Raw genomic sequence first — 13,311 nt, forward strand, 5'->3', positions numbered from 1 at the left:
CTGAGGCAGGAGGATTGCTGAGAACTTGCGGCCAGCCTTGTCTGGGGTGAGGGGTACTTTACATACCACTTTATAAAACTCATGGTGCTTTGATATTGATACCTGTCATATAACATGCCAAACGGGCCAGGCATGTGCACAGCAGTAGCTGGCACGGGAGCTGATCAGCGCTCTCTGTTACTGTTTTTCTTATCATGAGCTCCTGACCACTACCCACACAGCTTCTGCAGCCTCTCCTTCCTAAAATTCTACTCTTCTCTTGCTTTGCTGTTTTGTCTAAAAAACAAAACAAAACAAAGCAAACAAAAAAAAAAAAAAAAACAAAAACAAAAAAACGTGGATGTAACCTCGAAGTGACAGGCTCCCAGAGCTCACACTCACCTGAGCTGGCTTGTGGCAGATGACTCCGTGAATCTCTAGATAGCTGAAGGTTAACTCGAGCTGTAATGAGGGGGAAAGGGGAAGCAGAGAACTGTAATGAGGGCTTCAAGACATATCATTTGAGGTTCAAAACATGTTATAATCAGAATACCCCAAGGCTAAGTAAGGTTTGTGCATCTTCTGAGGACAGGCTGCCTTGGTAATCTCTGTCCATCATGACAGAGCTCAGATTCATCAGACTTCAAAAGAGGCCTCACCCGCCTGGCAAACAGAAGAGAGGAAGCGGCGCACCTGAATCCGTTGAGGCTCAAGCCAAATGAAAAGCCTGAACTCTGCTCCACTGTGTATACATTGGCAAACGCCTACGGGACACCCAGCCACCAAATACAAATCACCCCCTTTTCTCCACTATGGCGCTTCAGAAAGCCTCAGCCCCCATGGCTTGGCCCTTTCTTCTAACCTTTTGCCTTCCCCTTTGGGCCACACTCTGAACACTCACTGAAGTCACCTTCTCCCCAAACATCCATAAAATTCCTGGCTGAGATGGATTTGGATGAATACAATATTTATGAATTCTAACTATGTTCTATGGCATAGATGTAGTTAAATAAAGCTACTCTTTCTTATGTTCTCATAAATTATTTCTTTTATATTTTATTTATTTATTTTTATTTTTATGATGCTAATCACAAAACCCAGAATGTGCAAGCCAAACACCCTACCACTCAGCTGCGTCCTTTGACTTAAGAAGCCTCCCTATATTTCCTCTCCTGTAATCATCCCCTATTTCCATTCTAAACATTCTCCATACTGCAGTACGTTTCTGGATCTATCTGTGATCACTAACCTTTGCCCTAGTTTTGCAGTCTTTCATCTCACTTACACCAGATGGTCACAGGACATAAGACTGAAAGACAGTGGGAGAGGACTCGATCGTGTGTGTACCCCATCGCGCATTAAATCTAGAAACACGGGTGCATCCTTTGGTACCCCTGCGGGAAAATTCTAGGAATGCCCAAAGACACCGCAATCTGCAGAAGTTCAAGTCCCTACCACCAGGGTACACTGTGCATGTCACATAAGTCATTTTTACAGCTCCCGGAATGCCTAATAGGATGGGGGTGCAGAGTAAATGCCAATGTCAAACTGCCTGGGGAGGAATGAAGAGAAAATGTCTGCTGGGCTATTTCACATATTTTGGATCCATATAAGAGAATCTGCAGATGTGAAACCAGTGGATGTACAGGGCCAACTGTCATGCTTAAGGAACAAGCACACAATCAACCCACAGGGTCTGAACTCTGCCCCCTGCTGGCATGTTGTGCCAAGGTGTGCCAGTAGCACAAAATATTTAAAACAGATCTCAAGAATTGAACACCCAGAGGCACAGTGATTTCTGGAGCTAGCCTCATAGAACTTGGTGTGGTGGCTGATGTCTGTACTCCCAGAACTCAGGAGACCGAGGCAGGAGGATTACCAGGAGCTCACGGCCAGCTGGGTTACATAGCAAGACTTCATTAGACGGGGTGGTACGAAGAATGAATAAATGAACTCATCCTTTCATATTTGCTTAGTCAACACTTCTGAACAGCCTACTATGTGCCATCTGGAAACTCAAAGGGGAATGATGTGTTTTCTTCTATGAGCTACATGCACCCTTGGAAACCTATATTTTGAAACATTCAGTTACAGTAACTTTTCCACCTAATATTACCAAGGTCTACAACTGGATTAAAGTCTTTAAAGCCAACAACCGTGTCCTAAGAAGGTATACTTACCCACCTGTATTGCTTAAAAACTTTATGCATGTACTTTTGACGTTGAGCTCTCTTTTGCAGTGCTAAAGCTTTTATTTCGGTCAAGCCTAACAGATACGCTCCTGGCATAGCAGGACTTCCGGTTCCTTTTGAAATGGAGACCCTGGGGGCCAAGGGTATGGCTCAGTTGGCAGAGTGCTTATCTAGTATGTGCAAAGCACTGAGTTTGAGTCCCAGCACCACGTCAACCAGGAGTGGTGTCATCACAGCGTTCAGGAGGTGGAGGCAGAAGGATGAGGAGTTGAAAGCGTTTGAAGGCATCTGCTTTGTGGGTGAGGACAGGCACGTCTCTGTGTGGAGTAACAGCTGTGTGGTCCTCAAGGTGTCGCTCTTCTTAATCATTCACTTCCACTGGCCTCTAAAATCTCACCGGCACTCCCTTCTGGCATACGCAGTAGCTGTTGCTATGGAAAAGAGCTCTCACTTGAAGCACCTGAGCTAACTGCCACATAAAGATTACACCATGGAACCCCCGCTATGATCGACTCCAACAGACTCTGGGTGGGGACACAGCCATGAACACTGCGCTTGATGTCAGTCACCAGGCGGGAACCTGTCACCTTTGTGAATTTGTCATGGGAGATGGGACCACAGCTAAGATGCTTACACTGTGCTTTCACTGGGCTGGCAGGTCCAGGGAAGCCCGGCGAGACTGCAGGTGGTCCTCCAAGATGAACTTCAAGGTCAATAAACCAACAGAAGGTGGGAAGGGCCCAACATTCAATAAATGATGATGGGCCACGCCTGGCCTCAGTCGGGGCCAAGGTTGTTATCAGACATGCTTAAGGCAGGGCTGAGGTCTATAACTTGGTAGAATGCTTGCCTAACATATATGAGGCACTGGGTTCAACCCCCAGCATCACATAGACCCCCTTTCCCCTGCCATGCCCCTTCCATTTCTCTTTAAGCTGGCTAGTACTCAGTATATAGCCCAGGAGGGCCTTGAATTCGCAGCAGCCCTCCTGTCTCCAACACCGGAACTATAAGTGTGTGTCATTCTCCCTAGCGAATTCTTCATGAGTGCCCTGAGACATGGGACTCAACTTTGTGCATATATCTATATATTTGAGATGCTTATCCAAATATTACACACGAGTCTTCTCTTTTTCTTTTCCACACAGTACCTTTCATAATGCCCAGGCTGGCCTCGAACCTACTAGGTAGCCCAGGTTAGCCTGGAATTCATGATGTAGCTGAGGGTGACTTTTAACCTCTGAACCTGCCTCCACCAGCCTAGTGCTAGAATCACACACAAGAACCATCACACTCAGCTTTAGAGCCTTCCCTTCATACGGGCAAGCTACTTGTTTTTCAAACCTGAAACAGCTCCCTCTGCAACAAGGCCGCATTAGCTTTGTTACATATTGCCTTCCTGGATGTGCCCTGCCCTCACTACTCCCGCCCCTTTTCTGTTTTAAGGCTTCCTGGAGTGTAATACCAAACCAGTTCTGCCTTCGGTATTTTAGAGAGAGTTAACACAGAAAACATGCGTCACTTTATATGTCAAAAGGGCTGGAACCTAAAGTGTCTTTCCTTAGAGAAGCTGGTAAGAGTTCAATAGTGGAGTGTAGTATGTGGCTAACCCCTGGGAAGCGGAGAAAGAGGACTGCTGTGAGTTCGAGGTCAGCCTCGGGTACAGAGGGAGTCTGGAGCCAAAGGAAGAACATGAGGAAAGGAAATGGGGGGTGGGGAGGAAAAGAGATGAGGGAGGTGGAAGAGAAGAGATGAGGGAAGGGGGACTGAAGGGAGGAAAAGGAAGAATTGAAGGGAAGGTTAAAAAAAGGGGGGGAGGTGAGGGTTGAAAAGGAAAGACAGGGAAGGGAAGAATGGGAGGAGGGAAGGGAGAGGAAGTTAAAGGGCAGAAAGAAAAGAAGAGGGGGAGGGTAAAAAAGGGAAGAAAGGCAAGGAGACAGAAGGGGAGGGGAAAGAGGAGGAAAGAGGTGAAGAAGGAAAGAAGAGGAGAGGGAAGGGAGGGGTGGAGTGAGAGGAGAGGAGATAGAAGGAGAGTCTGAAGTGCTCCTTTTCACAGGCAGACTGAAGGGCTACACAGCTCAAGCCTGCCAGGCACCCTTTAGAATCACGAAGATTATTTCCCACATGTCAAAGGCCGACTGAAAAAAGCTGCTACTACTGAACTGATGTGAACATCAAAGGGACTTGACACAGCACAACTGAGGGAGAAAAAGTGACTGCAACCAAGAGCCTGGGGACATGGGACACAAAATATTTCACCATTTTTCTTGGGATGCCTTTACCCACGGAGTTGAAAGAAAATGAAAAGCATCCTTCATGACAACCTCTAGGGCATTCTGGAGAGGAGTGAAACAAAAACATGTGTGCCAAGATTACTCTAGACCCAGTGGCAGCCTAAATGCTATGTGTGTGTAATGGATCTGTGAAAGCATGTTTATCAGAGCAGGCTTGTCCAACCTGCAGGAAGCATTCATTCCAGACCAGCTGTGAAGGCAACTCAACATATGTGGAGGTTAACAGCTTCATATTGAAGTGTCAAAAGACTGGATGCGCCTTCATTTGACTATCTGTGGATCTGTGTAAGAGCGTGCACACGGATGTTCACTGAACGTGTCTGCCAATCCATCTCGGAAGGAGAACCCATCACTGCTTACCTTGGTGGGGATGCGCGCTGACAGAAGGAAGGCTCGGCATGACGTGAGCACCTGCAACACAAAAGCGGATGCTGGCATCAGGGCTTACAAACGGAACCGAAGGGCTTCGGTCTCACCTGCCTGACTTCAATGACACCGATATCCTAAGAGCTTCCCCGTTATCACTGCGGCAGGCGGCATGATTCAGTGTTGTGGTGTGGTTTGGCTCTTGCCACAGAAGAATAGGCGACCCGGGTCTGACAGTATTAGTTCCAGTGTAGGGGTGCCTGCCTCGAGGCCTATAGTGAACAAGTTACCCATGAACTCTCTGACAAGCAATCAGTCCAAAGACTGGATCACTGTGCTCAGTGGGCGGGACACTGGAATGTGGTGACGTTGCAGAGTCCTAAGTCAGCTACACCAACAGCAAACTTAGTGAGCGACCAGGTGCCTAGGTGCCTTCTCATTTGCACTTCCCCTATCCTGCTTTCTACCATCAAGGCTCAGGCTGATAACATACAACACACAGGCAGAAAAATCAGGCTAGTTTCCAAGAGACCATCTCCAACTTTGTTTGGACAGGATATTATGGAACTTTCTTTCTGATAACCAGCTAATAACATCTGGACATCATGGAGTCCTATGGCCTATAAGCCTCTCTTGCCTTGCATACAATGAATACAATGAAGCCTGTGCCTGGCTTTGAGCAGGGTGCCTGTCCATTATCTAAATGGGCTCTCTGCAGAGATCCCCACAGGCCTCATGAGCTTCTGAAGGAGAGAAAGGAGAGGCTGAAGCCCTGCAAGTAATAACAGGAGAATTGCCTTCCTTCATTTCCTGAAGAACGTCCTGGTTCAACAAATGAGACTTAGGTCCTAATCTAGGAATCCTAGGTTTGAATAGAATCAAAGAAGCTACAGATCAGGACTTGGGGGGGGGGGGCTATATAGTGCAGTGGTCAGCTTAGCTAGCATGCACTAGGGCCCAGGTCAGTCTCCAGTAATAAGGGAGGGGGAAAGGGGGCTATGCACAGGATCTATTCTTATCTAAAATCTTCAGTGCTTGGCCTGCTCTACACGACTCTAATACATTATGATGGTGAAGGCAACAGAAGGTATTTACACTTGAAGATTTTATAAGCCAAGTTAAACCACAGCTCTTGGAGGCCAGGCAAAGAAGCAAAACAACAAACATGAAAAATGTCAAGATAAGTGCAGGCAGGGAGGCTGGCTGGTCATTGAGGATGAATGTAGGATGCAGAGGGCCTGAGAGAAATAATCTAAGAGGAGAAGATATTTCTTTTGGCTGGCAGCTCCAGATATCAGTCCGCAACCACTTGAGTTCATTGTGTCTGAGCCTACGGGTGAGACAGAACAGCAGGAAGGACATGGGGGAGTAAGAGCTGCAACCACCTCCTGGTAGGAAGAACGCATCTCATGCATTCTCCATTTCTCAATGGAGAGCGCTGGGGTACCAGTACCTCTCTCCTTGGATGAGTCAATTCTTCTTGTGTGCACTGACCAGTCCGATATGTGCCTGTGTTTAAGCTATGGGAGAAACACTCTCTTTATTCCCACACAAGAAGCTGGGGTAGACAGCGATCATCCACCTTGCACAGCAGGGACGGGCTTTCTATGTGATCCTGGTCTTGGCCCCTCATCTCCCTTTCTGCTTCCTGGCTAATGTGTGGTGAGCAGCTCTGCCCCAGTATCTTGCCACAGCAATCACGGCAGCACATGGCAGTGCTGGCGTTCTGTCCCAGAGGCTCCGGCTACACTTCTGGGGTGCTTCCTGCTACAGAGCCAGATTCCAATCTTTCCTTTAGGAGCCACATTCCTTGGGAAATGTGGAACACGTGGAAAAACATGGAACATTACAGCCTATGAAGCAAATGGATACCCAGGTCATCAGCAGCCAGAGGGATGAGTGGTAGCCGAAGAAAAAGCTTTAGCTCCTAGTGGTGAGTCAAACTGCCTTCCTGCTGCCATCTCTCCAGCTGTGGCTTGGTCTCTGTCACTGTCTGCACATGCCTCTGCCTGCCTGTGTCAAGATGGAGACCTCTCAGTCTTCATCTCTCATCACTGTCTCCCCGTTCTCCCCCTCAGACCCCTCTCTCTGCCAATGGTGCCACTATTCCCACCAGGTTTCTCTGTTGCTACAACCTCCTATTTCCTCTACTTCCTACTCTTGTTTCAGCCCTTTCTCTAAAGAATCATTGTAGATCCCGGGTTTTCTTTATGCCTTCTGAAAAAAGCAACAGACACCAATCACGGAAGAAAAACTGCATTTCAGGAGAGTATTTTCATCTGCAACACAGTCACAGGTGAAGGTGAACAAACTATGAATGAAAATGAGAAGATGCCTTTGGACATCATTACACGATGAGAACACGGGAAATTATGCACTTCACGAGGTCCCCTGTGTGCACCTAATTAATAAGTCTTAAAAAGTAATCTCAAAACACACACTTAAGCAACCGAAACAGAGCAGCATATGGCATCGCTAGCCTTCCTACCCTGTGGCTACTCTTGGGGATAAACACCACCCTCCAGCAGCCATCAGGGTCAGCCGACCGGTGGGTCTTCTCCTGGCATTCCCCTTCCACCCATGCCATTACAAGGTATTTCTGGAGGCCACGGGCTGGGTATTAAGCACTATTAGTACATTTAAACACAAAAGAGATGGCAAAGAAAGGCAAAGCCACGTATTCCCCTTTGAGTAAAGACCATTTCTTGGCCACGGGAAGGTGTACCCATTTCTAACGATCATTCTGCATTCACCCCAGCATGATCAGGCTCACCGTCTGTGGCCTGGTGAGCTGGCTTCCTGTCTGTACAAGTGTTTGTGGTCATGCTGTGTAAGTACACAGCATCCCTTTGAAGTTGGACACAGTTCGAAATTCATTGTTTGAGAAGAGACTCATCCATGTGAGAGCCCAGGCTTTGAAGGAAGACAGACAAGCCATAGAAGTTTTGTGTTGGCTGGTCCCACCCTCTGAGAGTCATAAGGCGGTTCTAAGAAAAGTTGTCACAGAGTAAAAGCAGAGTAGTTCTTTCAGCATTGGCCTACTCTTCCCCAGGACTGGCAGCCTGAGAGCATAGTGGGTCTTCAATTCTGGATACAAGACTACATACTGCAGGTACTACTATTCTGAATCATGCCTCTTCCTTCATAAGGGGGAGGGGAGACTCAGTCAATAAATGAGGCTCCAACTGCCTGGGAATCCCCATCTATGCAGTCTCCAGAGTGCTCCAGGATGTAGCCCGAGAAGATTTGCAGGCAGAGGTATGGATTCCACCCATATGGAAACAGCCAGTGTCATGCTCGTGGGGAGATGTAACCTGTCACCTTGTGTGACCATATCCCCTAAGGGAGGAGGGCTAGTTGGTCTTACAGTTCAAGAAAATACCGTCCCTTGAGGAAGGGAAGGCATGGTAGAAGGAGTAAGAGGTGGCTAGCTGGTGGCACCATGTCCATTGATACAAAGCAGAGAGCAGCCAGAAAGCAGAGCAGGCCTCCTACTGCAACGCAAGCAGCGAGGTTGCACCTCCTAGAGGTTTTACAACCTTCTCTAACAGCACCATCAGCGGGGGACCAAGTGGCGGATTCTTCATTTTCAAACCCAAACCTACTCACTGAACATGGCCTCCATCATGGTTAAACCTCCTCATTTCTGAGGACATTTCCAATACTGGTAGTGAGACTCCTCTTGGGAACCCAGGTCAACGTTTGTGTGTGGATTTTGGCCTTGGGAAAACTTTGATCGGAAGTCTGGTTCTCTCACTTTCTTGCACAGAGCTGACACTCCCAGTAGGTGAGGGGTGATAACTGACAAGCAACGAGGGAGGAAATGGGGCTCCTGAAACCCAAGCAAGAACAGCCACCCACGGGACCACGATGAGGAAACAATAGGAAGGTGGACAGGTGAGCAGAGTGTCTCTCCAGCACCTAGCACACACTTGCTCAACACAACCTTTCTTATAACTCTTTCTTTAGGTCCCAAGGATTAAGAAGGTCCACTTCGTCAGTTTTGTTAAAAAAAAAAAAAATACTAAGGCAAACCCTAAGTTGAAATTTTCTGCTAATGGACCGGTTTTGACTTTGGACAAGAAGAATTCCCTTGCTAAGTAAAAAAGAGAGAGAGAGAGGGAGAAATGTGGCATAATGGCTCACACCTGTACTCACACTTGGGGCAATGAGGCAGAAGGATCACAGTGAGTTCCAGACATGAGCTACTAAGACCTTGACTATAAGAAACAAGGACACTGGAGTATAGAGAGCAGATACGCTTAGCCAAGGGACCCTCATCACCAAGAGCAAAGCCATCACCTTCGACCCGCATCCCCATAAGACTCATTCTCCCACAGAGGTTCAATGTGCACCCACAGTGCCAACTTTAGTGACTTTTATCTGATCTTCACTGAAAGGTAAGCATCTTTCCTTCCACAAGAATCCAAATTCAAAGCATCATCTGCAGTATTTTCTAAAACCTCGCTACACTGGCAGAGCACACAGCTTAGCAGACATGCTTGCATTTTCTTACAGAGGTGATACATTCTGAGGTGGACTCTGGAACTCTCTCTCTCTCTCCCTCTCTCTGAACACTAGTAAAAATGTTAACCATTTAACTTCATTGCCTAAATCCATGCCAGTACAGGTGGCATGCTGAACATTGAACACAGTCTTCTATCCTGAGGCACCTACTAAATTCCAAGCAGACTAAATGATGAAAGTAGTTTCCCTTTTCTCCTTTTCTCCTTTGGCATCCTGTACAACAAGCCCTGTGTAACCCACCACACACACACAGGTGAGTGAGGGGCAAAGCAAGTGATGAGACTCATGGCCGCCGCTACAGAAAATTCTAAGTGGCAGATACTGAGAGACTCGTGCACAGCTGAGAGGCTAGGCCCTCACTCACTTCTGGTTTAAAGCCTCTCAGCACCACACACAGCTGCGGTAACCACCAGACTTTCTAACCGAAGCACTAGGACACTTTACCCAAAATAAAAACCTCAGAAATGCTTCAAGGTAGGGCCACCCCGGGTCCCAAATCCCTTTTAAAACTGAAGCAACATTCCTGATTGTCAAGTGTGGCTTCTACTGTCACTGGTGAGTGTTCTCACAGCACAATACAACCAGGAAACAGGATTCGCATAGTACAGGCCATATGGCAAAAGCAGATACCCATCTATTTTGTGGGGTTTGGTGGGGAATGTTGCTTATCTGGTTTGGTTTTTAGTCTTATGACATGGAGGCTTGCCATGTCACTCAGGCTCCCCTTGAACCTGCAAGTTTCCTGTCTCCTAAGCACTGCTAAGTTGTGAGCTACCCCCACGAGATGGCTCAGCAACTGAGAACACTTGCTGCTCTTCCAGCAATATTAAAACTTGTTCATAGTTCGGTCACCCAGGAAGGTTATTCATTCAGGCTAAACCTAGGTGGCTCTCCTATCAGTTTAATCGTATCATAGGCATGCTATAAAATGAATTATAACTGAATATAAAGTATAGTGTATCTGTGTTTCCATGTCCAGCCTCATACTTTTGTAAACAGGGTTTTATTGTTATATAAACATAGCAGTTTGTTCCATGTATCATCCTGGCATTAAAAAAACAACAACAACTAATTATAACATACTTGTGTGTGTCCAAGTGGGAGTATGTACACATGAGTTCAAGTACACACGGAGGCCAAAAGAGGGTACCTGACCCCCTGTAGTTGGAGTCATAGGTAGTTATAAGACAGTTGATGTGGGTTCTGGGTCTAGCAGAGTGTCTGGCTGTAATCCCAAGCTTCCGTGTTTACTATTTCTATGACCTTGGGGCAAATGACTAAACCTTCGCTGTGTCTCAGCATCTGTCTTCCTCTGTGATAGAGGACAAGGAGCCTACTGTGGCAGCGTGTACCCAAATCTCGAGAGGGTGAAAAAGGAGGGTAAGTGACTTTGAAGTCAGCCTATATACGTGGTTAAAACCTGTCTCAAAAAGAAAAGAAAAAAAAGAGAAGGAAGGAAGGAAGGAAGGAAGGAAGGAAGGAAGGAAGGAAGGAAGGAAGGAAGAGAAATGGGGAAAGGGAAAAAAGGGGGCTGGGGTTTAGGGAGGTGGCTCAGTGGTTAAAATGCCTACCATAAAAGCATGAAGAATGGAGCTAAAATGCCAGGTAGGCCCATCAGCAACCTGTGATGCCAGTGCTTAGAAGATGGAGACAGGGCATCCATAGAACAAACTAACTCCCGCACTAGCTGGATAAGGGACCTCTGGGTTCAAGTGAGAGATCCCGACTCAATACGTGCAGTACAGAATGATCGAGGAAGACACCTGTCATCAACCTGGAGCCGCCGCGTGTACACACATACACACACTAACACCAACACAGAGGTGCAAACACACATACATTACACACACAAAAATGTAATTAAGACCTTTAAAATACCATCTGTGTTTCACAGAGCTGTGAGGAAAGTTAAGCAGTCTAATACACAAAGTGCTGATGGGAATTCCGTTACATGGGACATGTTACATAGTATCCCTTTATATTGTAATAATTGAATTTATAGCATGACCATGTGCAATGAATGTGAGGGGAGGGGCATCTGGATTTAGCATGAATGAATAACCCAGCTGGGTGACTCAAGTGCAAATAAAGTTTTTAATTAATTAATTAATCAATCAATTAATTAATTTTTATTAATTACAGTTTATTAACTTTATACCCAAGCTCATCCCCTCCCAATCCCATTCTCCCTTCCTCCCTCTTCTCCTATGCCCCTCCCCCAGTCCACTGATAGGGGAGGTCCTCCTCCCCTTCCATCTGACTCTAGCCTATTAGGTCTCATCAGGACTGGCTGCATTGTCTTCCTCTGCGGCCTGGTAAGGCTGTTCCCCCTTCAGGTGGAGGTGATCAAAGAGCCAGTCCACGAGTTCATGACAGAGACAGTCCCTGTTCCCATTACTAGGAAACCATCTTGGACACTGAGCTGCCATGGGCTACATCCATGCAGGAGGGGTTCTAGATTATCTCCATGCATGATCCTTTTTTGGAGTATCAGTCTCACAAAAGGGCCCTGTTCCCAGATTTTTTGGCTCTATTATTCTCCTTGTGGAGCTCCTGTTCCCTCCAGGTTTTTCTATCTCTCCCTTCTTTCATAAGATTCCCTGAACTCTGCTCAAAGTTTGGCTATGAGTCTCAGCATCTGCTTTGATACCCTGCTGAGTATCAAAGTCTTTCAGAGGCCCTCTGTGGTAGGCTCCTGTCCTGCTCCCTGTTTTCTCCCTCTTCCGATGTCCATCCCATTTGCCTTTCTGAATGAAGATTGAGCATCTTACCCAGAGTCCTCCTTGATTAGCTTCTTTAGGTGTACAGATTTTAGTATGATTATCCTATATTATATGTCTAATATCCACTTATAAGTGAGTATGTACTGTGTGTGTCTTCCTGCTTCTGGGATACCTCACCCGGGATGATCTTTTCTAGTTCCCATCATTTGCCTGCAAATTTCATGTTTTCCTTGTTTTTAATTACTGAGTAGTATTCCATTATGTAAATGTACCATAATTTCTGTATCCATTCCTCAACTGAGGGACATCTGGGTTGATTCCAGATTCTGGCTATTAAAAATAAAACTTCTATGAACATGGTTTAGCAAATGTCCTTGGTGTGTACTTGAGCATCTTTTGATATATGCCCAGGAGTAGTATAGCTGAATCTTGAGGTAGCACTATTCCTAATTGTCTGAGAAAGCACCAGATTGATTTCCAGAGTGGTTGTACAAGTTTACATTCCCACCAGCAATGGATGAAGAGCTTCTGTAAAGCAAAGGACACTGTCATCAGAACAAAATGACAGCCTACAGATTGGGAAAATATCTTCACCAACCCTGTATCTGACAGAGGGCTAATATCCAGAATATATAAAGAACTCAAGAAGTTAAACAGCAACAAAACAAGTAATCCAATTAAAAAATGGGGTACAGAGCTACAGAGAATTCTCAATAGAGTAATATCGAATGGCAGAGAAACACTTAAAGAAATGTTCAACGTCCTTAGCTATCAGCGAAATGCAAATCAAAATGACCCGGAGATTTCACCTTATGCCCATCGATTGGCTAAGATCAAAAACTCAAGTGAGAACACATGTTGGAGAGGCTGTGGAGAAAGGGGAACCCTCCTCCACTGCAAATAAGTTTTAATGTCTTTGGAAGAGCAGTAAGTGCTCTTAAGTGCTGAGCCCTCTCAGCACCCACATTGCATAGCTCACAACTACCTGTAACACCAGTTTCGGGGCGATCTGATGCCCTCTTCTGGCCAACAGAGGCAATGCATACACATAGTACACATATGGACTAAGACACACACGCACATTATACATAAATCTTTTTATTAGAAAATTAATACTCTCATATCAATTTAATTGAAAAATAAACAGAGAGAGAGAGAGAGAGAGAGAGAGAGAGAATTTGTCTGTAATCCCAGTCCTGAGAGAAAGGAAGGCCATGAGAGCAAGACCAG

The 13,311-nt window shown here is 46.2% G+C and overlaps 1 protein-coding gene across 3 annotated transcripts in view; it reads right to left on the minus strand.

Moving 5' to 3' along the window:
- Carmil1 (capping protein regulator and myosin 1 linker 1) overlaps positions 1 to 13,311 on the minus strand; it is a 269,047-nt gene that overhangs the window by 155,609 nt on the left and 100,127 nt on the right. For all 3 annotated transcript variants that reach the window (XR_008720958.1, XM_055614493.1, XM_055614492.1), the window contains exons 3-4: positions 4,826 to 4,876; positions 382 to 441 (exon numbers count right to left, since the gene is read on the minus strand). Coding sequence is in view for 2 of the 3 variants with exons in the window: in XM_055614493.1 (XP_055470468.1) it covers positions 382 to 441; positions 4,826 to 4,876 (111 nt within the window). In the remaining variant the exon portion in view is untranslated. The remainder of the gene's footprint in view (positions 1 to 381; positions 442 to 4,825; positions 4,877 to 13,311) is intronic.

The sequence above is a fragment of the Psammomys obesus genome, unplaced genomic scaffold, assembly GCF_907164565.1.
Source record: "Psammomys obesus unplaced genomic scaffold, mPsaObe1.curated_primary_1811, whole genome shotgun sequence".
NCBI classification, from domain to species: domain Eukaryota; kingdom Metazoa; phylum Chordata; class Mammalia; order Rodentia; family Muridae; genus Psammomys; species Psammomys obesus.